The following is a 27756-nucleotide window of genomic DNA, read 5'->3' as shown; positions in this document are numbered from 1 at the left end:
CGGGAAAAATTCAACGTCACTGAAGTTTCAATTCAGACTTCTAGCTACTCATGCTAAATTTACAATCTCTACAGCTCCATACTATCTTCGTCCATCTCTGATAGCTTGAACCCGCCAGGAACCTGCTTCTGGAACATTCCAGTGGGGTCATACTCCTTACTCACTCTCCACAACTCCTTCAATGTACCGTTGCTCCTGCTACTTAAAACGTCTTGCCAGCGATCGGCATACGTCAACTGCAGAAAGTCTCTTCGCAAGCCCTTCTCTCTCGCCTTTGCCTCTGCACGCTGAAATAGATCCCTTGTGACCTTTTCGAATTTCCTGTCGGTCTCAACTTCGCTGCCATCGACGCTCATCGCCCAGTGAATATAGAACATATTACCCTGGGTTTGTATTGGACCGAGTGAGTCAACCTCACCGTACCGCTCGGACATGAGGGTTGGCAGTGGTTGATAAGCGACGCTAAGCAGGAAGCCCGGCAAGGTAAGGAATGGTTGGATGGTTTCGTTGGCCATCTGGAAGAAGTCCTCCATCATCTCAGCTGAGTTGCCAAAGCTGATGGTGGCGAACTGCCAGCGCTTAGGATAGACGTTCAGAGCTGCATACTCCAACGTAAAAGCAGTGTGGTTATCGACACGTAATGTGTTATCTGGTGCGCCCGGGAAAAGCGCAACACGCGGAATGTCGGTAAAGGGCTTGAAGGTCTCCGGGAACGGAGTTGGGGGGTCAGACTTGGTGTATTGTAGGGAATTTCCGATGAACCAATTTCCGTATGAGGCATTCGTGATGACAATAGTATTAATGAAGTGGGCGTATTTGTCATAAGGTACGGCTGCGATGAGATTCTCGAGCGCATGGAAGTGGTCTTTACGCGTGCTGATTGGGTGGAAAGTCTGACCACCCCAGAATTTACCCTGCGAAAACACACGCAGAGTAATTGCTGTGACTATGCCAAAGTTGTTGGAGCCGCCGCGAAGAGCTTTCCAGAGTTTGCGATGGCTAGTAGCGTTGGCGTTCACGATGTCACCGTTGGCGAGTACAACTTCAAAGTTTTCCACCATGTTGCATGTGAATCCAAAACGTGGAGAGAAATAAGAGACGCCACCTTTTTACAACCGTCAGCTCGAATGACTGACATTGTAAATTTGACATGGGAATACTGACATCCTGTCGCCAGACCGCCAACTCCCACCCCACCTACCCGGCCTCCTAAGGTCGCGAGATCAAAGATATCAAGCGTCGCAAAGACTTGATCCCATGTGGCGCTTGGAGAAATAGTAATAGTCTTGTGGTCTTCAGCTAGGCCTTGCGAGGGCATGTTCGTCAAGTAAACGACTATGCCATCTTCAATGTTTGCTGCACCAGCAAAAGGGGTGTGTCTAGCACAATGTAAGAGGAGAGCTTCAGCCGCATCAATGCACGTCTACATACCCTGCGCCTCGTATAGCATATCGACACCGATCTTGCCACACGTGTATACCAGCGGATAAGGTTTGCACGACTTGCGAGACTTCATCCGCAGATTCCGGTAGCACCACGCATCTTGGCTGGATGTCTTGCTCTTTCAAACTATAGTAAGAGCCTACCGATGTTGTGAACTGCTGGTTATTTGGGAAAGCAACTCTGCTCTTCAGTTGTTTTGCAATAGCCTCGCACTATGAAAGTTAGCATTGCTTCTTGATTTCAGCGTATATGCAGGTGTGAGTGACCTTACACATGAGTTGGAAACTCTAATTGCTTCAGCGACGACAAGTCTGTGATCAACATGCTTCACCGAGTTGGAAGGATTCAGAATTGTCTCACTATGACCTTCTTGAGAAGGCGCGAAATCAGCCAAGAATAAGACCCACTGCCTCAATCGCTGGATGAACATCGTGAATTGTCAAGGTTCGAGATTGGTCGCACCGAACGCTACTAGAAGCATCTCATTTCTGTATTAAGCTAGCCGAAGGAACGACTCGATGACCGACTCTCGGCCAGGAGCGCTGACATCGAATCCTTCATGCAATCCCACCACCTGTCCCAACATCGACTAGCCGAAATCCGGAGACCTTAAGATGAGATGATAGGAGTCTTGGCCTTTCAGCTGACGATTCGCGCATATCGAGAAGCCGTAGCTCGATACAGGCCCAAGTGGTAGAGGAATCATGGACGTCATCTGTCAAAGCAAAGCGCCAATAGCAGTATCAGACTGAACGTCTTAGGTGATGATGGACGGATCATGGTTACGGTGATTACTCTTTTCTTGATCTCGGTATCAGGCACCACGTGTTGGGTGGTCCGCCTCCGCATGAACCCAGCCCCGCTATTGATGTTAGCGCCATTCTGCCGCCTCCGCAACCCGTCAGCCCTACCCACTAGTCTAAGGATGATTGTCCCGTATTCTCTGACCCTGCATACGCAGTCTACGCTGACACCGGGTACTTCCCCACATGGTGCTTTGCAATCTGGACGCATACACAAGTAGCGTTGCACAAAGCTGCGCTAATATCGACGAGTGAATTAGTTGCTTACTGAGGTAGCTTCGGCCGCAGTGTAAACTCGGCGAAATTCTCAGCCACTAGAATGAACACCGGCTACTAGACACTTCAGCCTTATCTCCCAAATGGACGAAGTCTTCAATTTCCGGGCGAGGTCATTGCTCTGTGACCACTTACTGCAGATTCAACACATACTCGAAGGAGAATGATACACATCGTATGAAGTCGTTGGATTGTACTTCAGTCAACACATTGGGCCAAGTGCGTCAAAGAGCCGCAGGTCCTTACTCGTTCACGGGATTTCCAAGACTTTCGTGTCGGCGTAAAATGATTACGTCTTGCCTGACATTATCCACAACGGTTACCGATTTGCAACGGCATCATCTTTTGTGGAGTCATTACACAGCAGAACGGAAGATCGATTCGGGTCGCCGCGTTCGAGAGTGCGCAGGAAGTGCAATCACCGAGCCTTCGAGCAAGAGATGAGACTTCAGTCTAAGAAGACGAGAGGATCTTAACAGCAGAGAACAACTATATAAACCTCTTCGTCTTCCGTCCAACAGCTCCTCACCCAGCTCATCACTTCACTCACTACCAACTACTTCAACCAACACTCTACTTCACTTCTTCACCGAAGCCAACCACCAAACCATCAACATGCAGTTCTCCGCCATCATCCTCGCTGCTTTCTACAGCCTTGCCCTTGCTGCCCCAGCTCCCGCCGCTGAGGCCGATGCCTCTGCTGCTGTTGAGGCTGCCATTGCCGCCCGCCAGGCCTGCCGCGACGCTACCTACCGCTGCGGTGGCAACAACCCTGAGGTCTGCCAATTCGGCATCTGGATGCTTGCTGCCCGCTGCGGTGGTGGCCAGAAGTGTGTCATCGCCAACGGTGCTCCTTACTGCTTGTAAACGATAAGCGCGAGATAGTCAACCGACTTGTAAGCATTGCTTTCTTCCTACTCTTCGACTGGTAATTAATTGAACTAGATATCGCGCTTGCTCAACCAAGTGCGAGACAGGACATGAAGTGGAGGAATGGTGAAAGAAATTGGTACCTGGGATGATGCTTTTGACGGGAAATCGGACACGCTCACTTGAAGCTTGGGTTTACCACTGGCTTGCCTTTTGATAGCTGAGAAATTGAAACTTGTTGCTTCCAAGCCTGGTACCTCTTGAAATACACTGCGACTGACGGTCTGCGCCATATGTCCTCGCCAGAGATTTCTGCGACTGGCAATGGCGATGATTCGACTTGCTTGGTCCAGGTACCCAAATTAGCGACCCGCTCGAGCCGGATTCCTCCTGGCGAGTGCATTCTCGAATTCGCTGGATAATGCTTCCACTAGAAGTTGCAACAAGATGGTATGTCGCGTAAAGCTAATCCACGAACTGGAAAATCGTGATCATGCCGTCAATAAAGTGCAGGGTACGCCGTGAACTAGCTTGTAGCCTCAGTAGTCAATAGTAGTAGACCGTATGAGTGATAAGAGCGGAGAGAGAGGAAACCGAACTTGAAACGCAGCCAAAATGTTCGTCAACCGGACTGATCAAGTCGGACTCTAGAGTGTCATTGTGTCATATGTCGGGATGTTAGACAGCTTGGTCACGAGCAATTAGCAGAGCACGTAGAGCATTACCCAGGAGACCACACAACGATGCAAATTTTGATGTGACCAGTGTAAGATGCTCGATGTTGGTCAGAAGCTGTTGGTGAAAGGAAGAAGACAATCCCGAAGATGTGGAGAAGCGGCTCTCAATCTTCGCCAAGCCCACTAACATAGAATGGCCCCACAGCATCTGGCAGCGACGGCCACCTCCGCCTCCTTCATCTCATTCCTCCTTCCCCTCATTTTCCACCTGATAGAAGACGAGTACCATGACCAACGAAACGTACTCGATGTGGGTAGATGGAAAGGAGGTGTCAGGAGGTGCGGAGCAGTCAGTTAGCGATCCCCGGGCCCCTCACCGCGAAGTTTGCTCCCCACTGATGCCATCACAGACTCGCGATTGAAGATCCAGCGACTGGAGAAATATTTTCTCACTGCCATGCTGCCTCTTCGACAGATGTCGACAATGCTGTGCAGACGGCACAAAAAGCGTTCAAATCGGGCATCTGGTCCAAAGCTCCACGTCACGTGCGCGCGGATACGCTCGACCGTATCGCAGAACTCTTGGTCAAGAATCTGCCACGTCTCATCGAGTTGGAGGTGCGCCAGACTGGTCGAGCGGTTCGCGAGATGAATGCACAGGTTCCGACCCTGGTGAAATGGTTCAAGTACTATGCCGCGCTGATCAGGACCGAGGAGAGATCAGTTCTGCCCACCATGGGCAGGCTGCACAACTGGGTCGACCGGGTACCACTCGGAGTTGTTGCTCAAATCACGCCTTTCAATCATCCACTTCTCATAGCGGTAAAGAAGATTGCACCAGCATTAGCAGGGGGTAATTCGATTGTTCTCAAGCCAAGCGAGCTGACGCCGTTGACGAGCATCGAATTGGGCAAACTCATGAAGGAAGCGGGTTTACCTGATGGAGTTTTCAATGTTCTGCCTGGAGATGGGCTCACGACTGGAAAGGCACTTGTCGAGCATCCGCTCATTAAAAAGGTTGATGTTACTGGAGGGACACCCGCAGGACGAGCCATCGGCGCCATTGCAGGCCGTAACCTGGCGCACTATACTGCTGAGCTTGGCGGAAAAGCACCACTGATCGTGTTCGAAAAGGCTCATCTGGATCTTGCCGTCAATGGTATTGTATTTGGCAGTTTCATCGCCAGTGGCCAAACCTGTGTGGCTGCAACGCGCATCATTGTTCAGAACAGTATAATCGACAAGGTTGTAGAAAAGCTTAAGGACAAGGCACAAAGTATAGAACGGAGGATAGGATCGCCTAAGAACGTAGAGTCGATGATGGGACCTCTTATATCCGGAAAACAGCTTGGAAACGTATCTACGCTTGTGAAAGACGCCATCGATGCCGGCGTTACGGTGGTTACTGGTGGCCAACGGATGAGCGGAACTGCGGCTTTGGACGGTACCGAATTTGCCAAAGGCTACTTTTACGCCCCCACCATTCTCACTGACAGCCAGACGAAGAAGATAGTTGATACGCGAATTTGGAACGAAGAAGCATTCGGTCCAGTCATCGTAGTGGTCGGCTTTGACACGGAGGAGGAGGCGCTAAACTTTGCAAACGACAGCGAGTTCGGACTTGGCGCAGCGATCTGGACCCAGGATCTATCGCAGGCATTCAGAGTGTCAGAGAGTGTCGAGAGCGGCATCTGCTGGGTCAACACTCATCATCGCAACGACCCCAGCTCTCCATGGGGAGGAATCAAGAGCTCTGGTGTCGGAAGTGAGAACGGAATTGATGCATACAACGCCTACACGACAACGAAGAGTACCATCATCAACTATGCTACTGCCGAAGATGGTCTCGCAAGTGACGACTGGTTTAGAGAGGAAGGTGGCGATGTCAGATACGGGTAGGGACGTTCTATTGGGCGGCCCCAACATTTTGAATACAAATTGCTGCATACCACGACGCGGCCCACGATGCATCATTTCCACAGACACAGTGCCTGCAAAACGCTCAGTGCGGGTTTTAAATTTCCAGCTGCTTCTCGTTCTCGACCTTGTCCTCGATTTCGATATAAGCCGGCTACAAGCTTTCGACGGGCGGCCCACAATTGATGCGGACAGAAAGAAGGCTGCACTATGGGATCAAGGCGATGCAAGCTTTGCAATCTACCTTACCAAGTGTAAAAGAATATTGCACGACTGGTACTATTGCCTTGCAAGTGCTGATAGCAGAGCCGCCATTGCTATTGATAGGTGTGCTTTGAGTGCAAACATGTCGGTGGTTGCATTACAGCGACGCACGTCCGCGTCCACTCCGCATTATTAACCACCGGCCAATTCGTGAATCTCACGTCTCGCAGCCATCACTGATCGTATTCCCACATCGTCGGGCTTGTGCGTCTTTGGCCACGGTAAGATCATCATTGATTCCCGGTTTCTGTCAACAGTACCGTAGTCTAGTCCATCCAAAACCTGGGACACACTTCTCGAGCTCGTATGGATGAATCGCTTGAGCTGCACGATATAGTGATAGGTACCGTAAAGACGAAGACAGACGATGCTAATCATGCTCGCGGCGACAAATGCTCTGCGGTGGGCGGATGCCATGACTTAAGGTAGAATGTCACTCTGTTCAGCCTGACCCAGGGACGACATAAAAGACTTCGCATCTCAGCTTCGAAAAAGAACAACCAGTAGAAGTTCATCCGGCAATCACTGCAATCTCGTCCCTCCTCAAACTCATCATGTTGTCACTTGCGACTGCTATACTTGCGATCCTTTCCGCTGTTGTTGCGGCACCTCAGCCTCACATTGAGGAGAGGCAAAATAGCTTCAATGCGATCCAAAACTGGGCCAACGACTTTGCGGATGTCACATTTAAGAACAACGCGGGAGGCAACTTCAACGTCACGTGGGACAACAATCCTGGCGGCAATTTTGTGGTTGGCAAGGGATACCGACCTGGTCGCGATATGTGAGTATTTCAGTGCACACTTTGTTCTGAACATCACGTCGCGGTTGAAAAAGGAGCAGCAGGCTCGTTGCGTTTCATTTCTATCGATTTGTAAATCTCGCAGATACTGACAAACCTACGAACCAGGCTTTTCAACTACACCGGGACCTTTAAAGTCAACGGCTGGGCGTACCTCGCGCTGTATGGATGGACCACCAATCCGCTAGTCGAGTACTATGTGATCGAATCCAGTAAGTATCGTTCCCGTTTCAATCTCCAGGCGCGCAGTACTGATCATCTTGTCTCAAAAAGTGGGCAAGCACAACCCTTCAGACAACGCAAGTGCCAACTACTTCGGCACGCTCGACAGCGACGGCGCGACATACGAGATCTGGCAAAAGGAGCGCACCAACGCACCGTCCATCATCGGCGATAACACAGATTTCCAGCAATATTGGTCCATTCGCACCAAGATGCATTGCGGAGGCACCATCAATACAGGCAACCATTTCCGTGCCTGGGAAGCTGCCGGTCTCAAGCTGGGGAAACAGAACTACATGGTTATGGGAATCGAAGGCCAGCAGGGCAGTGGCGAGGCTGATATCACGGTGGGCCAGAGACCAACTGTAGCCGTGCCTGAGACGACGACGAGTACGTATAGAAGTGTCAGGAGGACGAGTACGAGGCCGACTTCGACAAGGGCAGCGGCTACCACAACGAGAGTAACGACGACCACTAGAGCGGCTTGATCTTGTCGAAACGCCCTGGTTCAAGACTAGGTGTAGCGCCATGGAAAGTCCAGGGCCTCGGAGCAAGACGTGAGGTCATTTTTCCTTCTTTCTGATTGTTCTCAGGTCATGCCGGCCGTCCTCACTTGCGAGTATTTTCCTCTACCAAACAACGATGATGGGATGGCACGATGCATTATTGCAGTACATCTTCAATCAAATTAGCATAGCTCAACGTTTGGATCCCCAGTAGTCGCGCTTACCCATTGCGATGCCAGAGTATCTGAAAGAAAGCGACACAATAGCTAATAAACAAAAGCGCAAGCAGTGCCATGCCTATTAGAGCCAGAACCCACGTGACAACATGGTAGCTCTCTGCGGTGTTGGTGTCGCAGTAGAATGTTCCAGCCTGACAGTCAGACGCCTGCATAGGGTCCGCGATACCCTCGATGATCTCAGCGAACGACTGAATGTGGTACGGTTCCGCGTTTGGTGCAGAAGGCGCTGCAAAACATGTCGCGACAAGTAGAAAGATGCTGAAAAGTATGTTGGAGCAATGCATCGTGCACGCGAGTCAGGACTAGAAAGAAGGAACTAAGTAAAACGGACATCGTATTCATGTTGCGTGTGGTTTACTTATCACTTTTGAACACACCGGTGACCGAGTTACCTACTCTGGCTAATGGCAATTGCGCACCCTTGTATATCGCAACCCCCGGCCAGTTTTTGCCGTGGTTTCTGGTAGCGAGCGAGTGGTCGGGAACGATTGGGAGTTGGCCAACGCCACTATCGACATGCCAATTCACTGTTTTCGAACCAGCCATTTGGCGGCTCAGGCAGCATATATCGAAGCGGTCGTGATCTCATTCTTTCTTACTGATATTCTCGACAAGTCTTGGTCGTCCCAAGCTGCTGCGTGGGCAGCACGCAGCGGTGACAGACAAACAGCATTTCGAATAGAGATGGAGAGCGGCAAGTAGCAGGATGCTGTGCCACAGCTTCACCGGAAAAAGCGGGTCATCGCCAAGATCATCAGTGGGGACATTCTGAGGTCCAATCTCCCATCCTTCAGCGATCGACATCAATGAATGCCATTCACTTCAATCGCGGAAGAATTAATTCTAATGCTAGAGGTCTAGAATATTCACGGCACACAACGATCATTACAACGCGTACGCTTTGAGCTCGCCCTCCGTCCAGTCCCACAACATTTGTCGCAATTCAGCATCCTTCAAATGCCCTGTTGGTTCGAAGTGCTTCCCAATCGGTTTATACAGCGCGCCATTGATTGGAATGTCAGCGGTCGCGGCCCAGAGTTGATTGTACGCGCCTTCCTCCGCTGACCACATCATTTCTCCGCGCATCCACGTCGTGATGGTGATAAATGTCTTCATGAGCCAGCCTTGGTTCGTGAACAACTCTGTTTTAGCAGCTCCTGGATCGATGGACACACACGTGAGCTGAGGATTGCGTCGCGACAACTCATCTGCGTAAAGAATATTTGCCAGTTTGCTTTGGCCGTAGCGCTTTGGTGGACCACCGAAACCCAGGTCTTGTTCTGAGTGCAGAGAGTTGAACTGGATGCCGCCTTTGGGCGAGAAACCGAAGCCTGGAGATGTCAAACTGACAATTCGCGCATTGCCATGGAGTTTTGCGGTTTTGCGAAGCATCTGTAAGAGCAACTTTATGAGCAGAGCATGTCCGAGATGATTCGTTGCGAATTGGATCTCGTATCCATCTTCACTCAGTCCCTTGGGACATGCGACGACTCCAGCGTTGCACATCAAAATGTCGAGGCGACTGGACTCTGATGCCACCTTTCTCGCTGCATTTCGGACTGAGCTGAGGGAGCTCAGGTCGCACTCGAGAACCGTTACTGGTGCTTCCGGTACGTGTTTCTTGATCAAGTCCGAAGCCCAGGATCCTTTGGAGATGTCTCGAGCTGCCAGATAGATCTTGCCTGGTCTCTGTTTTGCCAGGGCTAGAATTGATTCACGGCCAAGGCCAGAATTTCCTTTTTCTCGTTAGTCTTGCTTTCTAGCTACAAAACATCGAGCAAATACCTCCAGTTACCAATATGACCTTGCCCGAAAGGTCGGACATGTCGTTACTGGGGTTCCAATTTCCTCTACCCATGATGCCAAGCAAAAGTAATTTCTGGAAAAGCTGAGATTAGAGCCGATCATTTGCAGTTGCAGATTTCATCTTATGGCTAAGCTTCGCCCTTCAGCCTATCGCGATTGTGATCTTTGCAGCCAGGCCGCCTAAGACCGCTCAGCGATTCTACGCTTGCCGACCAGGGCCGTACGCGCCGTACCAAGACATTCACAAGACTAATCAGCACTAGACCTGATCGGAAGTCCATCACGGAACTCAGATCGGGACATGAAGACAGAATCGAAAGAGGGAGCTTGTCATCACTTCAGGTCCACGAGAAAACAGCTGAGCGTTGATGACTGCCGATGATCCAACACCGAGAATCCATTTGCGGGATGTTTTCGCCGATGAGAACGTGCGACGAGCTACGACTAAAATGCGATTATATCAATGTGCTTTGCTGCATTGACGAGAAGTAGTAAAGGAGTATAGCCATCATGTTCACACTACGTTCCTTGGCCATTTTGGCTGTATTTGCCGCAACAGCTTTAGCCTCAAAACAGAGCTCGAATGACCGAGAACTTGTCGTCGCCATATATGGCGGTGGTCTTGCCAGCGCCACTCTTGCGCAAGCTCTTAAGGGCTCTTCAAATCTTAACGTCCAGTACTTCGACCCAGCACTTGATTTGACACCAACATCGTTCCGACTTTTCGGATTCGACCCTAAGGTCCATGATGCGCTGGCGCTTGTGAATGAGGAAGCGGGAGGCGCGATTGAGCGATCAGGATGGTATCCGGAAGAGCCAAGCGTTGTCGTTGTTGTAAGTGATCATTAGCGCTCGCGCTGCGAAACACACGAAGCTCATGCGATTTGTACAGGGCCAAGGTTCAGATGCAGACACCGTGGTGCTGGATTGGGCACAGCTCAAAAACACCACACATCATCCTCAAGTCACCGTTGTAGATCCGAAGCCGTTCCTCCAACAGATGCTCAACGGTACCGATGAATCTCGTCTTCATCCAAACAAGACGTTGGTGTCCATCACTCGCAAAGATCTCTCCGCAAAATACCCACTTGAGCTCAAGTTCCAGGATGGCAGTATTCAACATGCTGACGTCCTCATCGGCGATGACGGTCCTTTCGGTCAGATGCGCTCCGAGGTTCTTGGGGCGAAGCATCCCGCCAATGCACCCGTGTTCATGAACTTCTTGTCCGCAGTGGCTCACGTTGCGCCGGATGATGCAGAGAAGCTTCTTGGCCAAAAGTATGGTAACCGCGATCTTGGTCGACGCTTTGAGCGCGTTGGTATGGGAAGCTGGTTTCTCAACGCATACCTCGAGGGCTTCTCAACATGCCTGGGAAGCTTCTACACTGAGGAGGCATATGATTTGTCGCAGTTCACTCGCACAACCTCTGTAAAAGAACTCACTGCGCGTTTTAGTAACCTCAAGCGTGGCGAAGGTATCACTGGTGTAAGTAATTCCCTATTTATGCATCTGAAAGCGAAGCTGACAATTCCCAAAAGATCCTAAGTGGCTACTCCGGCCTCCGTCTCATCCCGGAAATCGAACACTCTCCCGCACCAACCTACATCAACGGCCTCGTTGCCATGCAAGGTAACGCGGCTCACTTCATGACCAACTTCCAACAACTGGGTCCCTCTCAGCAAATCGAAGATGCCATGATCCTCGGCACTCTTCTGCGCTCTGCCCACAGCCGTGCTGATGTGGAAGCTGCCTTATATGCCTATGACACTGTGCGTCGCCCGCGCTCCCAGTGGGTCAGCGAGCACGGCAAGCGTCTTGGCTGGCTATGGACCGGCATGGTCGAAGATGTCGGAATTGATGCGAAGAAGCTCAAGAAGGCGATGCTGCAGTGGAAACAGGACAGCGAGGCGTTTGATCTCAAGGCACACAAGAATGAGGCGGTGAAGATCATGAAACAAACCATCAAAGAGAGATCGGGTAGCGAAAAAATAATCACTCAAGAAGAAAAGATCAAGGCGGGATTTCAGGGCCTGTGGGAGGCAATGAGGGAGAAGAGTGGTGAGCAGGTCGAGCTCTGACTACACGATCGTGGGACAGGACATTCAGAACTGTAATTTTTGAATGGAAAAGCATAACGCCGCTCATTTTCTTCTACTAATACATCTTATGAAAGCAACCGCATATGAGCCTGATGACAGAACATCCAGATACTCGGTGCCGTCCTATACCTCGCCATCCGCCCGACACCCAGTTTGGTGGTGCCTGCCAGATTGGTATAGTCTCCACCTCTTTTCTGGTCCGTCTTTTTAGACTCGCTTCTCGATGAGCTGGCCACGCTCGCGATGTTTTGGAACATACGAATCGTCGGCGTACTTGCTACGACCCATGAGTCCGCCGGAAGACTTCACTGTCTGCGCCGGTGTGGTCGGCGGTATCTTGTTTACAGAAGCCGGTGTCGAAGGTGCAAACGAAGGCGTTGAGGGGTTGAAAGCTGGTTTCGTCGACTTCAGGACATGCGATGCCGGTGATGCGCCATTCTGCATCGAGGGGGCTGGTGAAGTATGCGGCATTGGAGAACGAAAGACAGGAGAGGAGTCGGGACTGTCTCGTAAACTAGGGTTGCCCCGCTTACATGTCTTAAAGATATTAGAATTGCCATTATGGTGTTTAAGAGGGAACATTGCTTACCTTGAGATGAGTATGGTAAAACCACGACGACGCCGATGAAGCAAAGATACGTTTGCAGTTCAAGCATGTGATCTCCTCTTGTCGAGACGTATTCTGCTTTAGTACCACAGGACCAAGACCAACTTTATTGAGAGTTTTGTCCTTGCTCGCCTGATCCGCCCGCTGAAAGTCTTCGCACCTATCGAGGTGGTCCTGCTTCGATTCCAGTGACTCGTCGCTGAGGAATTGGAAACCACAGAAGCATTTTGCGCCGATCAATGGAAGAGGGACATTCGACTTGGGCGTCGAAGCTGTGACGGTCTTGGACGTGATAACATTCGGTTGCGATTGGGCAGGAGGCAATGCGACTGAGGCTTTGGAGACAGCAGGAAGCAATTTGTCAGTAACCGACTTGGAAAGTGCGGCTACATCTGGATACCTCGCGGTCAACTCTCTGCCGAAAGCGCGGAGGAACTTGTAGTGATGTTCCCAGACCGTCTCGATGTTGTAACGCGCGCGACGAATCTGCAACGCGACACTGTAACCTACATGGTATACTTTCGGTCTCACTGCAAGATTGTTAGTGAAGTTATTAGATGGTTATGTTGAGGTGGGAACTTGCAGTCTTCGTCGCTCTTGATGAGCTGTGAAATCTCCTCGCTGCACGGGTAGAGCTTCTTGCCGATCTCCGTGCAAACTCTAGGCACCTGAGAACCGATCAACTCAATCGCACCAAGGAATTGATCCCACTCGTTCGCCACAGTCTCAGACTCCTTGGCAGCCTTATCGAGGTGTTTGGTTTGTGACTTGTACTTCAAGTCCAGAATGTTCAAGTTCTTCTTCACAGTGTCGAGCTCTTGAGAGCTGCGATCTTCGGAATTATGCGATTGCATCTGTGATTTGTAACTGGCGTGTAGGTCACGAAGTTCACCAGCGTGAACCTGCTTTGCCGTGGAAAGCTTGTCTTCTAGTTCACGAATCTTCTCGCACGCCTGTTTCTCTGATGCGTCGATGCGAGATTGGAGAGCGGAGATCTCACTGCCCTTAGAAGCGAGAGCAGTCTCCTGCTGCTTGCGAAGATTCTGAATTTCGGCATCTTTTCCGGCAATGGACGAGTCAAGTAATTCCTGAGCTTTCCTCATTGCGTTGTCCTTGATCGCAAGAGCAGCTTGATGATCGCTCCGTAAAGACCTAAGCTCGTCATTCTTTTGCGCGATCGCGGACTGGTGGTCAGCATGTGTAGCCATGGCTTTTGATTGACTCTGATCCAAGAGCAGTTGCTGCTTGTCGCATCGAGTGCGCAATTCAGTGTTCGTCGCAGTGAGACTTTGTGCTTGCTTAATGAGCTGTGTCTGCTGCTCGGTCGCCGTTGCGGTGAGCTTCTGGGTCAATTTTGCTTTGACCACCTCCATTTCGGCGTCCTTGGAAGCTGCAGAAGTGGAATGGGAGTTATGTAACTCTTTGATTTCGCTCGCCTTCTTAGCAAGTTCGGTGGCGTGCTGGCTACGAAGCTCTTGCATCTCTCCCTCTTTGCTCGCGACATCCAACAGGTACTGTCCTTTTGCCTCTTTTTCTTCGTCTTTCTTCTGCTGCAGCGCTTTCACTTTGGTAGATAGTTCCGAGTTCTCTTCGCGCAATTTGTTCATTGTCTGGTCTTGCGCGGCCATCTGGTTTCTTGCCTTCGAAATTGTCTCATCACGTGTTTTCTCCTTGTCTTGCCATCTTGAAGCAGCTGCATCAAGCTGTGCTTGGAACTCGGAGTTTGTGGTGGCAAGGGTATTGTTGAGCATTTCTTGTTGGACAAGCTTGAAATGGGTGGCGTCTAGGCGAGTTTGAACATGCTTCATACGACGGCGGAGAGAATTCTCAGTTATCCGGTGCAGGTCCTTGCGCGACAGAAGTGATGCGATCTTTCGCGCATCGGCCAGATCGAGTTTATGGGCTACACGCCGAACCAGTTGGTTCGTATCGCGGGTCAACGCACCCAGGTTCTTTGCTCTCATCAGGAAAGACCATAATGGTATCAGGTAGAGAGCGAATGAAGCGATATTGAGACCAACTCCAAGGACGTGAAGCGAAGCCGGAAGGTCGCCACTGACAGACACAACGGCGACCTTGTATGCTTGGAAGATCGCGCCCACGTAGTCGAGGACAGAAAACGCATAGCGCGAGAGCGGGTACTGCGATATGAGGAAATAGGTGACGAGTGTAGCCCAGGCCACCAGGAGCGTCTCGCCCGGCGTCATGGCTGCGGAAGTTCACAGGAGTGCCAAACCTGCGGATTTGATTGAGGCAATGAAGTGGGAGGAATAGAGAGTGTAGGAAGGTTATGGGTATGATTGAGGGTCGTGGCAATCCAATCGTCGATTCGCAGGTTGGTGCGGTGTGGAATTGGGTAGAGCGGATTTGGGCAAAGGTGGTGGTGTCGCGAGAGGAAACCTCAACATAGAAAAGCCCTCGTGCGGGCGGCTCAGCTAAGCGAGAAAATGTCGGAGACCGGCGTTAGTAGGCTGCGGTACTCACATTGCTAGGAGAGATGGTCGATGGAGTGAATGTCTGAAATCTGCGGAGAGAAAAGAGAGAAAAGTTAACCGCGGAGTGAGACAAACAGCCGAGAGTGAGAAGTCAAACCTCAACGCTGGGAACACTGGACATAGATATTGGGTCGAGGAGCTTGCGAGGCTCTTACAACTACTGTGAACAATCTCGATGCTTGATAAAAGTGCATAAGACCTAAGGGACGCTGCTGAGAGCAGGAAAGTGGAAGAGCAAAGTTGATAGCCTAGGCGTAAACAAACTAGTGCTCCAAAAGGGCCTTATTGAATCAATATAAGCATTTGAATTAGGTCAATGGCGGTTATAACTGCACTTCTGGACACTTCAAACTCTCGCTCATAGCGCTTCTTCCGTCTTTTGAAAAGATCAAGTAATGATGTGATCCTAAACACATTTTCTAACGTTAGCAATGCATTTTCACCCAGGACCATATATGTAAGCATTAACTTGAATAGTTAGCCACGGCTCACGATGCTGGGATCTTGTATAACATCTCTTACTTCTTTTCACCCCGGTGACACTAGGTAACGCGGCGTTTCGTCCGCGCTCTGATTATTCTCTAACTACTATAAGAGACTGGTTGTCATTTCATATGAAAGCTAGAATAGCCTCGATGTGTACAAAGCAAGCTAGAAAGTGCTGAGAAGGCCTTGAAGTTCGACAGCCCTGTTTTTAAAGTTCACCACATGCGCCCACAGATTACTGCAGCACCTGCTGGCTGCCTCTATCTAACTTCTTCAAGTAACCCAAACAACTTTTTCTTTCGCCAGGTTCTTGGTCATCTAACCCTCTCATCCGAACGCGGGTCTTGCTGAATACGATCCTTTATGGCTCAAGTGTTCCTCACCTAGGTTCTTGCAGAGTATTATCTCAGGGAAACGTCCCTTCCCTTGGTTTCGAACATCGGCTGAAATTTAAAAGACACATTGCTTTCTTGTATGACGAAGACTGTGTCACGCGTGTCAGGAATGATCGAAAGTAGAGGGCGCGACACTCACGCTCTACATGCCGCCCCCACAACGGCGCAGGCACGAGATTACGAAACTCGAGTCGAGCATAGCTTCACACCAGATCGCGCCGGTAAGAGCTAGTTTTACATGCATATACACAGTAAGCAGAAGCTGAGCTGAGCTGTGTTGATAATGGCTGACTTTCAAGTTTTGAGGAGGGGTCGCCTCTCAATACCCTCGCCACCCCCGCCATGCTCATGACCAGCGGTTAAAATTACAACAAACATCCAACTATGATTTTGATCGATACGAAGACTTTGGCCCTGCACGTTCGAGATTATGCAGATAGTAATCAAGACTATGCGATATTATCGCACACCTGGGGTCCCGCTCAGGATGAAGTTACATACGAAGAAATGCTGGTATCGCCAAAAGATCGACCTGAGAGGACCTTGGTGAAGCCAGGATATAGTAAGATTGTTGAGACGTGCGCGAGAGCTGCTTCCTCTCGTTACAAGCTACCATATGCATGGATCGACACATGCTGCATCAACAAGGCTAGCAGTGCAGAATTGAGCGAGGCCATCAATTCGATGTTCCGATACTACAAGGAGGCTGTAGTGTGCTTTGCTTATCTCGCCGATGTCACAGACAGCGGATACTCGTTCAATGCGTCGAGGTGGTTCAGACGCGGCTGGACTTTACAAGAGCTCATCGCGCCCAAAGATCTTGTCTTCTACGGTCGCAGGTGGGATTTTCGAGGCACCAAAGCGACCATGGCTGGCCGGATCACAGAGATAACTGGCATACCAGATGCTATCCTCAAGCACGAGGCAGAGTTGAGCGAAATTCCTGTTGCACAGCGTTTCTCGTGGGCATCCGAACGTAAAACCACCAGGGAAGAAGACGTTGCGTACAGTCTGCTCGGTATCTTTGACATAAACATGGCCATGCTGTATGGAGAAGGCTCAAAAGCGTTCATCCGCTTGCAGGAACAAATTCTCAGTGAGAACGCGGATGACTCAATCTTCCTGTGGAACGAGCCATTTTCCTATCACAAACTCACGGGGATTCTTGCTACTCATCCGAAGAGCTTCCGTCAGATGCGTTCGATCATCGCAGAGCCAAGCTTTCGGCCTCGCGACTTTCACCTCACGAATAGGGGTGTACGCCTCAAACTCGGTCTTGCCTGGGATGATGACACGGGACTTGCCATATTTCCTGTCAAACATTCACTTGGTACTGCTGGTAAACCCGCTGGTGTGTACCTTAGAAGAGTCGGCACAGATTTGTTTGTCAGAGCACGGCCGCAAGACTGCCCTACCGTGAAGGCTGAAGTGACCTACACTGAGTTTACTGCGGTAAAATCACTGACGGGCAAGCAAGCCACGACGATTCTGGACACAGTCATGCGAGTAGTAAAACCCGCTGATGTCCGCATCACCCGAGTCGTTCCACAAGGTCTATGGGACCCGGCTTCGCAGTTCCTTCACGCTACTCATACTGGCGCAATCCTAGGATACCTGGAGTTTAAGAAAGATCCATATCCCCCGTTTGCATTCATCTTCTTCTTCAGGAATGGCCATTGGTCTGCCACAGTGGTCAAAGGAGAGGAATGGCTATCGATACAGAAAAGCAACTTTTACAGCCATTATAAGCACAACTTAGATGAGCTAAGATATTTTGACACTATGGGGGATGCGAGAATGAGCAAAATCGAAAGAGTACCGCCTAATTCAAAAGTACTCACGGTGCACATGCGGGTTGCGCGAGGTACAGGACGACCACATCTTGAGATACAAGAAATAGAGAGAAAAGGTAGAACGTCTTAATCACCAGTTTGACAAGTCATCATGATGCTGAGATTGTACGATCTTCGTGAGTGTTACGAATTGGAAATCCTCTCCGAAGAGACTTCCGGGTCCTCAGGTATAGCTATCATCAATATGACCAGCAAGTTTGATCATTAGTCGCGCTTCTTCAGTCAAATCGTTTCGTAGATTGGTTCAATGATTAATTCTGCGTATCTATGCGAAATGCCCAAAAAGGCTTCTGATGGTGTAAGTAAGTCGATTTAACTGTTGAGCAAGAGCCCTGCTAAAACGACCAATACCGGCATCAAACCATCTTGAAACATGACATGCACAAGACACGATGAAGTGCCTATGTGTTGGCAAAGAATGAGAAGTGCAATGAAGAATTGCGATAATGGAAGCTGCGCGTACTGTGAGTTAGACCAAAGCAGTACGTTTGCAAATCAGCAATTACAATGAGGTGTAAGAATATCATACTCAATGGCGACTGCTACATCTTCTCAAATTTGTACTGGTAGTTGTCGGCGTATCTAATAGCAGAATTAGGTGAAAACTTCGGTGACCTTTCACTGAAGATCCTTCTCGCAATTGCATTGGGCCGCCCAAAAAGAGCAGTTTTTGTGATGTGCAACGTTGCGACGTGACGAGGCGCCATTGAAAGAGGAACAAAATTGGGATCTTCCGCGAAATTAATGACGTCATCCTTTCTGATGCCATCTTCCTTGTAGCATCAGGTATTTACACTCTCTCTTCATTCTCCATCTCACACCGACCGAATAAAGCTTATTCGCGAAGGTCGTGGACATATCAGGGTGAGGAATGACATCACGAAGTCGCATTCCTTCTTGACTTTGCGCAGCTTGGTTAGCCTACACGAAGTTCAGCAATGAGCGTCTTTACTTGCTGACACGAATCAACACGAGTACGACTGAAACATCGATTAGCAACCTCCAACCACCCGAACATGACATCCTACCAATGCGATGGTAGCATTGTAGGATTAGACATAAAAATTTTGCTCTGTACTGGAATTTGCACCGGCGACTGCCGACACACGTGAGATGCTCATTTCGCAGTCGTGGTTGGTCCGCTCGTGTAGCACACGCTGGGGCTGACGGTCACGATACGAGGAAAATTGCTTTTTCCCAGGTGATAATGCAACAGTGGTACATGAGCTGATGCCGTTTTGACGCCACCGGGCTGAAAATACATACTGCGCCACGAAATGAAGTTCCAGCTGCTGATTTATGATAACAAATCGGCACAGAAAGCGCACGTACACAATGGTAGGAACATACATCCGGCGAAGTATATAATCTTCATCTACTGCCTGTGTATTAGCATTCATTCTCAGTATCTGTACTGAACCTTCTCTTCTGTGCACCAAATCCTAATCAACGCATCTTCAACATGCTTCAATCAATTATTCTGTCCATGGCCTTGGCCCTGCCAGCCTTATCTGTTCCTCTTTTTGCGACGCGCGCCGTTGAATCATGGTCTATCCCCACCATGGATGTCCACTTGATGGGACGAGACACTGGCATTCCTGGCAACACTTGGCCCGACAGCCGCAAATTCAACACGACCCTCGACTTCACACTAGTACTTCCGTCATCGCAAGTCCAGTGCTCCGCAAATTGGAAGTACCAGGAAGTCTCGACTGCTGTCTGGCCTTGCAGTGAAGACATCAGCTTCCAGCTGTCGGATGCGGGTGCTTTCTCCGATGCGGAGTGGACGCTGACGATCACGAAAAAGGGTGACGATGGGTAAGTTTTTCCATTCGAAGTTAGGGAAATGAGTGCCTCGGTACTAAAATGCTCCACAGTATATATGTAGCCAGCCAGGTTATTGAGAGCAACAGCCCTGGAACTCCAAATGGCTACCTCTCGTGTATCGGCGGCCCTCCATATGATGGACTGAGATGCAAGCTGAATGGCTGGGCTGGGAAGCAAGGCCCCATCCTTCTGACGGCCACGAGCCAGTAATCGATTTGTTTTCTTCTGACTCTGGTTATCGCGCGTATTGGAATAGCGATAGACACAATAGTAATATTAGACCTTTGATTCTACTTTTAGGCTCAGAATGCTTACTAACAGGTGTTCATTATCTACCGTTGGAGGTATTTGCCCGCATTCGATGGGTGATGCAGAATGGGCATCAGCAGCGCACCGTTGGCGCCAACGATGTATTTGTGCGCACCTTTCACACCAGTTATGACGCACAAATCAAATGCTTTGTTTGATGAAGATGTTTAGAATTGCACGTTGCACTTGCAGAAAATATGGGCGATAGATGCATATATGGATACGTAGGTGATGCATATATGGATATGTAGGTGATGCATGACTTCTTTATATAGGAAGGTACGAAGAGCCCTCGTGGTGTTATATAGGTTATTTGGGGGAACAACTTTTACACACAGCTACAGAATCACCATATTTGTACCAAATTTGAACATTGCAATGCTCCAGATCTGCACATTATCAGAATTCTGGACACTACTCTCTCCTATATATGCTTTAGCAAAACCTCACCATGAATTGTATAAAGAATTCTGGTTTGCGAAAGTAGCAGGTGACCGATGATGCTGGATCCAAGCTTTGTGGCTTCAACCTGGTCTATCGTCGTGACCCTTAGCGAGTATGACGATGATCATAACTAGCCTGATGATGGCGCAGACAACGATGAAGGCCACGCCGATAGTTTTCATTGCGGCTCGGTTTGAAGAAGATGGCGAGATAAATTTTTCACAACAAGACATGGTGACTTATGCTCGTCTCTAATTATATAGGCGTTGCCATTTGCGTTGGTGCACACAATGTGCGTGGTCATGATTGTTGACAACGTGGCTCCGTTTTGAGACGTCTTCAGTCACGGGACGAGCATTACTTCCGGTGCTGTCGAGCTCGTTCGTCGCGCAAACTTAAACCAAACAACGTAGAAGCAAGGCTTGTTGGCTTCCAAGCAGTTTCGATATCATAATGAACTGCAATTAGTGAGATCTGTAGACGATGAAGAAATTGAGACATGATCTCAACATTGACTCGATTGACTCCCAGATAAGCTAGTTCATTCGTGCGGCAAATTGGTTCACGCAACTCAGTCACTCGTCCTGGAAAAGCGGTAGGAAACGACGAGCACAATTGTTTTATCATAATTTAGACTGAAGTATTCTTCGATCTAGTAATGCATCTTTTTCTCCCTCAAGTCCCACAAACCATCGTCCTTGCACATGTAGAACATGCCAGACTAATGGTCCTCATCTTCTACTTTAGGGCATGAATAGCAGCGCTGGTGTCCACAGACCTCGTTCACAAGCTGACCCATCTTGTTCTTCACCTTCTTTCCAGTGATATTGGAGCACCTTCTCGTTGAATAGGGATTGCTGCGTAAATGTGGTACACACCTCGAGTTCTTACAGCAGTTCCAATCAGTAGCCATGTCCTTAGAGTAAGTTTCCATATTTCTCTTCCTCTTGCGTTGTGGTACATTCTCTTCCACAGGCTTCACTGGTTGCGATGCGATAGTGAATGAAGGATTGCTGCTTAGTCGAGACAAAGCACGTTGACCTGGCAGAAGTGGTCTTGTAGCTGGTGATGAAGATCTGCTGGGATCTTGAGGCTTGGCCTCGTTGCTGACTTGGTTGCACCCACTGGGTTGGGCTACCTTGCTGTTGACTTCCATAACCCTGTTGTTGTCCATACTGCCCCTGTTGCTGCGTTTGCTGTTGGCTTCGATGACCCTGACTCTGGCTTCCTTGTGCGGCAGGCAATTGGTTTAATTGATATCCTTGCCCTTGACTCCCCTGTCCACGACTTTGTTGGTTCCGAGTTGCTCCTATTGGTGGTGGATCCTCGTACAACTCCATGTCATTGTCGGTGCGTGGTGAGGGTGAATTCTTCGGCGTATTTCTTCTACTTGGCGGAGAACTCGACTTCGTTGTCTCATCTTTTCCCTTTCCTTTCTTATCTTTGTCATCTTTGCCTTCTCCTTTCTTGTCTTTATCATCTTTCCCTTTCTTTCCCCTGTTGTAGTTTGTCATTCTGGGAAAGCCCATGGTGCTGGCTGAAGTCCGATGTGTCTTGGTTGATAGGTCAAGATAGAGGGTTTGTAGAAGCCACTGGAATCGAAACAGTCAATAGTCCTGGGTGCTGAGAATAGCGTATAAACCTGTCTCGTGGAAGCTTATGTATAGTTGTCTGAAGAAAAAGATATGCAAGTGCCTGCGAGCTATGGTATATATGGAGTACGATAATATTGAATGAGGTAAATGGAATTGCAGCCTGTGATGAAAGGCGGTAAAGGGTGATCCGTGACATCCAAGAATGTTTGCAGTGTGAATATATGGTCGAGAATACACTCAATATTTCATGTTACTTGAGCAATCAGTGACGACTAGAGTACCTTGATGTAATCCGTGAACAAAAGATACTGAGCGCTAAAGGCACCTCCCCAGTGAATCTGGGCCGAAATCATGTATATCTTGTCGGGCAGAGTTAAAAATTTGTGCCCGGACACTGCATTTAACCTTGTTGAACGATGATTGCGTCCATTGAGTCGTTCCGTCAAAGAGCATCTAAATACAGCTGCGGCAGTATTGTTCAGGATGTCAGGATAGTTCATTTGCGCCAATACAAGACATCGCCTTTTCTCAAATTTGGATGCCTCAAAGCGTGTTCGTGATCATACTGTACTGAATTTTGTGCATCTTAGAGGCTAGGCAAGTCGGAATTCAAACGCCAAACTGCAAACATCGTGCTTGAATGACCGGATCCGCCACCCTTCACATGGTGCAGGCCTTTTTTTCTTTTTGAATAGGTCAATGAATCAAATTGTTCTATGGTCATTTACGGAATAGCAGAAGAACTAAAAGTCTGGTCAGTTCAATCGACGCAGGTATGCCAGCTCCAATTAATCAAGCAGGAGGGAAATGCCTGGAAGACATTGCCACATTTGCACTCATAATGAGATGTGAATTCAATGCTTGTCTTTTCATACTTGTGTGAAGCTCCTATTTCACCGACTGAAAAAGGTTGCCGAGTGTATAATTGAGATGGTCTACATAGCAATTCTAAACAACAAGCCACACCCTTTCAACCTTCTCCGTAGAAGCATCTTCCGAATCAGACTCTACTTTACTGCTATACAACCTCCACAACGATAATGGTTACAAACATCTCCACTTTGTCCCGCGTTTTCACAAGCCCTCCTTTGCCTGAAATTAGAATGTCTGTTGCCACGTAGATTACAGTGACAGCAAATCCAAGGATACTTTTCAACCGGTGCTTTAGGATAGCTCACTCTCGGTTTGTCGGCCTTTGGCTTTTTCGGTGGCGGTGCCAAGGAGTATGTCGACGACGCAGGCCCTTGGCCAGCCATGGGTTGAATAGGACGCTGCGGGGCCATGGCATGCGTAGGTGCTGGCACCAGGTTCTGCTGAGGTACAGGTGGTCGATACGGACTGACATAAGGCTTGCGTACTCGGCCTGCCCTTGGATCATCGTCTTTCTTGGGTGGTTTTGGAACGACAGGCTGACGCTCACGGGTCGGACGTACACGCGTTCTAGCCTGCTCAGCCTTTCTGTCCCCTTTGATCTGCTTTTCGGATCTGAAGTTTTTGGGGTCCAACTTCGTACGATTTTGGAATGGATCCTGTTGATCGTATGGCTGAGAGGGAGCCTGTGTTGAAGCTTGAGTGTTACCTTGATAATTCTGTTGACTTGGCGGTCCAACGTATGAGTCGCGCGAAAGCGGCGAAGGCTGGATGTTATCATTTAGCAGGCTCGCATAACCCGGGTAGGCAGGTTGTGTCGAAGCCTGAGTATTTCCCCGGTAGTTCGCCTGACTTGGCGGGCCATTGTAAGAAGTCTGTAGAAATGGCGAAGGTGGGACATAGCCCTGTGGTCGGCTCGCGCTGCCCGAGTACTCTGGAGCGCCGTTCGTTGATGCCGGAGCTTGACCATATGTTGCAGCACGGGCCTCCTGGACATATTCAGGACTTCGACGTGTCGAACGTTCAATTGGATGAATCGCCGCCCCTTCATGAGGCTGTCGAGAATTTCGATGATTCAATTGCGACTGTCTGGATGATTGTTCATGACCTGGTGATGGGGAATGCATCGGCGTGTCTCCAGTACTTGGAGGAGTACTGTTGGTAGCCTTTCTTATCGAACTGCCCTTTTTGGGTCTGTCCCAAAAGCTCATGATGTCTGCTGCGATTGACTCGAAATCCTGGCCAGTAGGTGTGTCGTGTCGAAGAGGGAATCGTTCGAAGATTGGCAATGGTATGTAGAGAAGTCGAACTTGTCGGGATTCTTTAATGCTGGTGTTGATGTGTACCTTTGTATCGTGTAAGGGTCTGTAGGATTGTCTAGGAAAGGAATCTAAGTGCTAGCGAGCCACGGTATATATGGGATGCTGCAACGTTGAAGTGTGCGCGCGTGAATCAGATACATATGACATCTAAGCAAGTAATGATCGGAGAGAGCCATAGTGTGACTGAGAGTCGAAGACTGCATTGAGTGACATGTCTTCACGTGTGGAATTAGTCACTAGTAATGTATACGGACAATTGAATCATGCGAACGTAAGGAACGCCGATCGCCCAAAGTCACCTAGCCCAATGTGACTCCCTGCCTCAGTGCAGCGTCCTCAACGTCTCCTCTACCACGACACCGAGACCTCCAATGCCCAAAACAGTCCACAGCCACTTATTGCTCAGCTCCTCGGTGCGCGGCCAGAAGGAGTTTTTGTCCTCGCGGAACTTCTCCAGCTCGGCAAACTTTTCGGGGTGCGAGGCAGAGTAGCGGCGCTCTTGATGCTTTTCCTTCTCAGCGTCGCCTCCGAAGTATCGCAAGAATGCGTAGTTGGCGATGGGACCGAGGAGCTCGACCGGTGCGAGCATATCGGAGCCGTAGAGCATTACTATGAAGGAGAGGTGCACGAGAGTATCTCCGAGGTAGCTGCAGGATGTTAGTCGCAAGCTTCACCTAGAGGTGGTGAGAATCCTTACTTGGGGTTGCGAACGATGCTCCACACGCCTTCTCTCAGAATACCGCGGCCGCCTTCGGCTTTGTACTGATCGAGTTGGTAGTCCGCGAGCGACTCCATAGCAAGCCCCGAAGAGAATAGTCCAACGGCCAGCATTTGGATGTACGGATGATATCCCATCATGACAGCGCCTTCATGGCGGAAGGGAGCCTATTGCTATTCAATTTATGTATTCAACAGCTTCTTCAAAGGGGCAGACTCACTGTGAAGGGCAGAGAAATGATCATCTGGAAAAACGCCTCGGGGATGAACACCTTGTACCAAGCGCTATCCCAGAAACCCTCCTCCTTCTTTGCAACCTCGTATCTCGGATCGTCCGCCCCTCTCTTCACCGAGCGCGACGCAATGCGATAGAACAGTCGTCCACCCCAAAGCGTCACGCCCGTTAGCATAACCCGTTCATGCCAAGACAACCGACTGAACGCCTGCGACACAGTCAAACCAGCAGCAACACGTCTTCCCACCGCCGACCACCAAGCATTCGCGACCTGTCCAGACGGCCACAGCCAATCCTTCGCTTCCACGCGATTAGTGTAGCGAGCGGCGCCATACGCAATGCCCGCAAGACCAGCATGGAGCGTAAACGAGGGAATCAGCGTATCCTTCAAGATGCCGACATCGAACAGTGACGGAGAATTGACATGTGTCTTTGAATGCGTGCGATCAACATACGTCGCATTGTTCCCGCCCGAACCACTAGGCTGGGAGTTGGAAAGGTAGAATTCGGCGGCTTGCCGGTCCGCGACTTGGATGCGGATGTCGGGTGGTGAGGCTTCGCTCTTGGGAGCGCTGAACCATCCTGTCGCCATGATGTTGTGGAGAAGAAGGGAACTTGCTGCGAGACTTGTCGTGTGAGATGTTCTTTATTAGGGAAAGATGCGGGTGGAGTGACTTCCCCGCATTCTGCGTAATGTAGGCGTAGCTTCTGATTCGGTCGGATCGACGTGGCGTGTGTATGTGAATGAAGACATGGCGGCCGGCGAATGGGAAAGAGCGGATTAGCCAGGGGTTTGTGGTAAGCTGTCTTGTGCTTCTATCCTGTTTGCGAGGGTCGTTGGTGGATGGGAATGCACCGTGACGTCATTGATCTTCACATGAAATCAAATCGCGAGTATCTTCAAACGAGACGTGTAAAGTTCGGCTACATTAGACTTCGAGAAAACTATCGACATTTATCAGATCTGTATCCTAGATCAATATGGCTTCCGCCTCCTCTAAACCCGAAGCGTCCAATCCCCCAAACGTCCCAACACCCCCGCCAACATACTCCCAACTCTGCGTCACACCCATCCTCCCACAATCCAAACTCATCACGCTTGCCGGGCAAACAGGTCTCCAGTCCGACGGTTCCATCGCTTCCGACATCGAAACCCAAGCAAAAGACGCCTACAAATCTATCCTCGAATGCCTAAAAGCTGCCGGTGCAACACCACGTGACATCGTCATGGTACGGCACTTCATCGTCAAAGAGAGCGGCGATGCCGAAAAAGACAAATTGGACGTTGTAGACCGAGGCTGGGGAGAAGTATGGATGGATTTCATGGATCGGGAAGCGCAAGGACACAGGCCGCCGGACACGGTAGTAGGCGTTGCAAGCTTAGCGAAGAAAGCGCTGCTATACGAGTGCGAAGTTACTGCTATGGTGTCATAGAGCGATGAGCCTTGATGCGAACGAGGAGTTTTTTTACTTCTTCGACTACGATTTCGGGCCTTCGGATTGGCAAATCATGCCCAAAGTCTCCGTAGTATCTGAACTCTGCATTCTTGGACAGTTGACATTGCGCTCTCTCAATTTGATCGTGGTATAGGCCGAATCGTTCGATGAAGTCTCTCACAACACGTCTTTCTTCTTGCGTTCCGTCGCCGTTCGCAACGCCGGCATCGTAGAGCACTTGACAGTCGTGGGTTGCGTGGAAGCGGAGAACAGTCAGGGGTGTTGTACCCATGATTTGCTTCTCGAATTGACGCTCTTGCGCCAGTTTATCAGCACCAGCGTGTGTATCTTCACGCCCGAAGCTCTCGTTTGTGCGTCCCTGTGCTTCGACGGCGTAGTCCCATTGTTCCTGAGTCATGCCCGACTCCTCGCGGAGATGGGTGATTGCTTCGTAGTCCACATTTCTTGTTACAGCTTCTAGTTCTAGTGGTGGAAGACGCTTATGCATTGCCATCATGAGCTCTGTGGCACAATCCAGCAGTACCATTCCAGCGATGTTTGAGGGAGTGAGGGACAAGAAGCAGCGTGCCGGTATTCCACCAAAGGAGTGACCCATCAGAAGGTAAGGCGGGTTGAGCTGTGTCAAAGACAGCAGGTTTTTCAGATCCTCCGCCGTATCTTGTGCAAGAATGTCCTTCTCGCCGCCCGGCGACTTTGGTGGTGGGAGTGTGCTTCGATCGTATCCTGCGCGATCATAAAAGAGTACGCGGACATTTTCGCTGAGCTGTTGCTGCAATGTCACGTAGATTGCTAATGATACAGCTCCGCCCGTGAAGAAGATCAATAGTGGCGCATTGGGCAGGCGGATAGGACCTGAGACAGAAGCCCAGAGCTTGTGGGTAGGGAGTTGCACCAAGGCAGAATGCCGCGACTTCGTGAGCCAGGGATTTTCTGAGTTCAATCGCATTGTTAGCACGTGGGGTGCGCTACTCGTACTCTACTTGACTATATAGTGTGTAGAGCTCTATCCATGTGGTGGTTGCCTATGTACGGAATTGGCAGGTTCATACGTCATGCTTACGGCAGGGCCACCAGGCAGCAGCAAAATTCGTGCCCGCTCTGCACCTACACGATACAAGCTAACAGTCTTTAGAGGCATACTCATTATAACCTTATAGAAGCCTGATGTATACGCAGCTCTGAAATACTCCACCGGACTCTATTAGAAATCTTTGAATA

The 27756-nt window shown here is 49.8% G+C and overlaps 17 protein-coding genes across 17 annotated transcripts; 8 read left to right on the top strand and 9 right to left on the bottom strand.

Annotated features, from left to right (window-relative positions):
• Window positions 1-68: 68 nt before the first annotated feature.
• SNOG_08608 (hypothetical protein) lies at window positions 69-1061 on the bottom strand (the record flags this gene model as incomplete). Its single annotated transcript, XM_001798865.1, has 2 exons — window positions 69-195; window positions 232-1061. The coding sequence occupies 2 exons, from the start codon at window positions 1059-1061 to the stop codon at window positions 69-71; spliced, it is 957 nt and encodes a 318-aa protein (XP_001798917.1).
• A 274-nt stretch (window positions 1062-1335) lies between these two features.
• On the bottom strand, window positions 1336-1873 carry SNOG_08607 (hypothetical protein; the record flags this gene model as incomplete). The annotated part of the gene is made up of 4 exons (XM_001798864.1): window positions 1336-1379; window positions 1432-1561; window positions 1587-1655; window positions 1715-1873. The coding sequence occupies 4 exons, from the start codon at window positions 1871-1873 to the stop codon at window positions 1336-1338; spliced, it is 402 nt and encodes a 133-aa protein (XP_001798916.1).
• A 1264-nt stretch (window positions 1874-3137) lies between these two features.
• Window positions 3138-3389, top strand: SNOG_08606 (hypothetical protein; the record flags this gene model as incomplete). Its single annotated transcript, XM_001798863.1, has 1 exon — window positions 3138-3389. One exon carries the CDS (start codon window positions 3138-3140, stop codon window positions 3387-3389), a length of 252 nt encoding a protein of 83 aa, XP_001798915.1.
• A 967-nt stretch (window positions 3390-4356) lies between these two features.
• On the top strand, window positions 4357-5968 carry SNOG_08605 (hypothetical protein; the record flags this gene model as incomplete). The annotated part of the gene is made up of 2 exons (XM_001798862.1): window positions 4357-4408; window positions 4545-5968. The coding sequence occupies 2 exons, from the start codon at window positions 4357-4359 to the stop codon at window positions 5966-5968; spliced, it is 1476 nt and encodes a 491-aa protein (XP_001798914.1).
• An 836-nt stretch (window positions 5969-6804) lies between these two features.
• SNOG_08604 (hypothetical protein) lies at window positions 6805-7752 on the top strand (the record flags this gene model as incomplete). The annotated part of the gene is made up of 4 exons (XM_001798861.1): window positions 6805-7034; window positions 7161-7214; window positions 7294-7621; window positions 7675-7752. The coding sequence occupies 4 exons, from the start codon at window positions 6805-6807 to the stop codon at window positions 7750-7752; spliced, it is 690 nt and encodes a 229-aa protein (XP_001798913.1).
• A 111-nt stretch (window positions 7753-7863) lies between these two features.
• On the bottom strand, window positions 7864-8565 carry SNOG_08603 (hypothetical protein; the record flags this gene model as incomplete). Its single annotated transcript, XM_001798860.1, has 4 exons — window positions 7864-7951; window positions 8005-8046; window positions 8098-8245; window positions 8397-8565. The coding sequence occupies 4 exons, from the start codon at window positions 8563-8565 to the stop codon at window positions 7864-7866; spliced, it is 447 nt and encodes a 148-aa protein (XP_001798912.1).
• A 339-nt stretch (window positions 8566-8904) lies between these two features.
• Window positions 8905-9844, bottom strand: SNOG_08602 (hypothetical protein; the record flags this gene model as incomplete). Its single annotated transcript, XM_001798859.1, has 2 exons — window positions 8905-9708; window positions 9815-9844. 2 exons carry the CDS (start codon window positions 9842-9844, stop codon window positions 8905-8907), a joined length of 834 nt encoding a protein of 277 aa, XP_001798911.1.
• A 491-nt stretch (window positions 9845-10335) lies between these two features.
• SNOG_08601 (hypothetical protein) lies at window positions 10336-11904 on the top strand (the record flags this gene model as incomplete). Its single annotated transcript, XM_001798858.1, has 3 exons — window positions 10336-10659; window positions 10718-11289; window positions 11343-11904. The coding sequence occupies 3 exons, from the start codon at window positions 10336-10338 to the stop codon at window positions 11902-11904; spliced, it is 1458 nt and encodes a 485-aa protein (XP_001798910.1).
• A 228-nt stretch (window positions 11905-12132) lies between these two features.
• Window positions 12133-14739, bottom strand: SNOG_08600 (hypothetical protein; the record flags this gene model as incomplete). Its single annotated transcript, XM_001798857.1, has 4 exons — window positions 12133-12233; window positions 12271-12427; window positions 12515-13038; window positions 13116-14739. The coding sequence occupies 4 exons, from the start codon at window positions 14737-14739 to the stop codon at window positions 12133-12135; spliced, it is 2406 nt and encodes an 801-aa protein (XP_001798909.1).
• Window positions 14740-16415: 1676 nt separating this feature from the next.
• SNOG_08599 (hypothetical protein) lies at window positions 16416-17831 on the top strand (the record flags this gene model as incomplete). Its single annotated transcript, XM_001798856.1, has 1 exon — window positions 16416-17831. The coding sequence occupies one exon, from the start codon at window positions 16416-16418 to the stop codon at window positions 17829-17831; it is 1416 nt and encodes a 471-aa protein (XP_001798908.1).
• Window positions 17832-19223: 1392 nt separating this feature from the next.
• SNOG_08598 (hypothetical protein) lies at window positions 19224-19798 on the top strand (the record flags this gene model as incomplete). Its single annotated transcript, XM_001798855.1, has 2 exons — window positions 19224-19579; window positions 19639-19798. 2 exons carry the CDS (start codon window positions 19224-19226, stop codon window positions 19796-19798), a joined length of 516 nt encoding a protein of 171 aa, XP_001798907.1.
• A 1195-nt stretch (window positions 19799-20993) lies between these two features.
• SNOG_08597 (hypothetical protein) lies at window positions 20994-21870 on the bottom strand (the record flags this gene model as incomplete). The annotated part of the gene is made up of 4 exons (XM_001798854.1): window positions 20994-21038; window positions 21120-21198; window positions 21220-21354; window positions 21383-21870. The coding sequence occupies 4 exons, from the start codon at window positions 21868-21870 to the stop codon at window positions 20994-20996; spliced, it is 747 nt and encodes a 248-aa protein (XP_001798906.1).
• An 826-nt stretch (window positions 21871-22696) lies between these two features.
• Window positions 22697-24017, bottom strand: SNOG_08596 (hypothetical protein; the record flags this gene model as incomplete). Its single annotated transcript, XM_001798853.1, has 2 exons — window positions 22697-22747; window positions 23115-24017. 2 exons carry the CDS (start codon window positions 24015-24017, stop codon window positions 22697-22699), a joined length of 954 nt encoding a protein of 317 aa, XP_001798905.1.
• A 1-nt stretch (window position 24018) lies between these two features.
• SNOG_08595 (hypothetical protein) lies at window positions 24019-24334 on the top strand (the record flags this gene model as incomplete). The annotated part of the gene is made up of 2 exons (XM_001798852.1): window positions 24019-24097; window positions 24285-24334. 2 exons carry the CDS (start codon window positions 24019-24021, stop codon window positions 24332-24334), a joined length of 129 nt encoding a protein of 42 aa, XP_001798904.1.
• On the bottom strand, window positions 24313-25672 carry SNOG_08594 (hypothetical protein; the record flags this gene model as incomplete). The annotated part of the gene is made up of 3 exons (XM_001798851.1): window positions 24313-24775; window positions 24826-25013; window positions 25067-25672. 3 exons carry the CDS (start codon window positions 25670-25672, stop codon window positions 24451-24453), a joined length of 1119 nt encoding a protein of 372 aa, XP_001798903.1. The 3' UTR covers window positions 24313-24450.
• Window positions 25673-26061: 389 nt separating this feature from the next.
• On the top strand, window positions 26062-26371 carry SNOG_08593 (hypothetical protein; the record flags this gene model as incomplete). Its single annotated transcript, XM_001798850.1, has 2 exons — window positions 26062-26310; window positions 26333-26371. 2 exons carry the CDS (start codon window positions 26062-26064, stop codon window positions 26369-26371), a joined length of 288 nt encoding a protein of 95 aa, XP_001798902.1.
• A 129-nt stretch (window positions 26372-26500) lies between these two features.
• SNOG_08592 (hypothetical protein) lies at window positions 26501-27484 on the bottom strand (the record flags this gene model as incomplete). The annotated part of the gene is made up of 1 exon (XM_001798849.1): window positions 26501-27484. One exon carries the CDS (start codon window positions 27482-27484, stop codon window positions 26501-26503), a length of 984 nt encoding a protein of 327 aa, XP_001798901.1.
• Window positions 27485-27756: the final 272 nt, after the last annotated feature.

The sequence above is a fragment of the Parastagonospora nodorum genome (assembly GCF_000146915.1).
Source record: "Parastagonospora nodorum SN15 chromosome Unknown scaffold_13, whole genome shotgun sequence".
Taxonomy (NCBI): Eukaryota; Fungi; Ascomycota; class Dothideomycetes; order Pleosporales; family Phaeosphaeriaceae; genus Parastagonospora; species Parastagonospora nodorum.
Note: the sequence above shows the minus strand (reverse complement) of the source record. Positions and strands in the feature narration are given on the sequence as shown.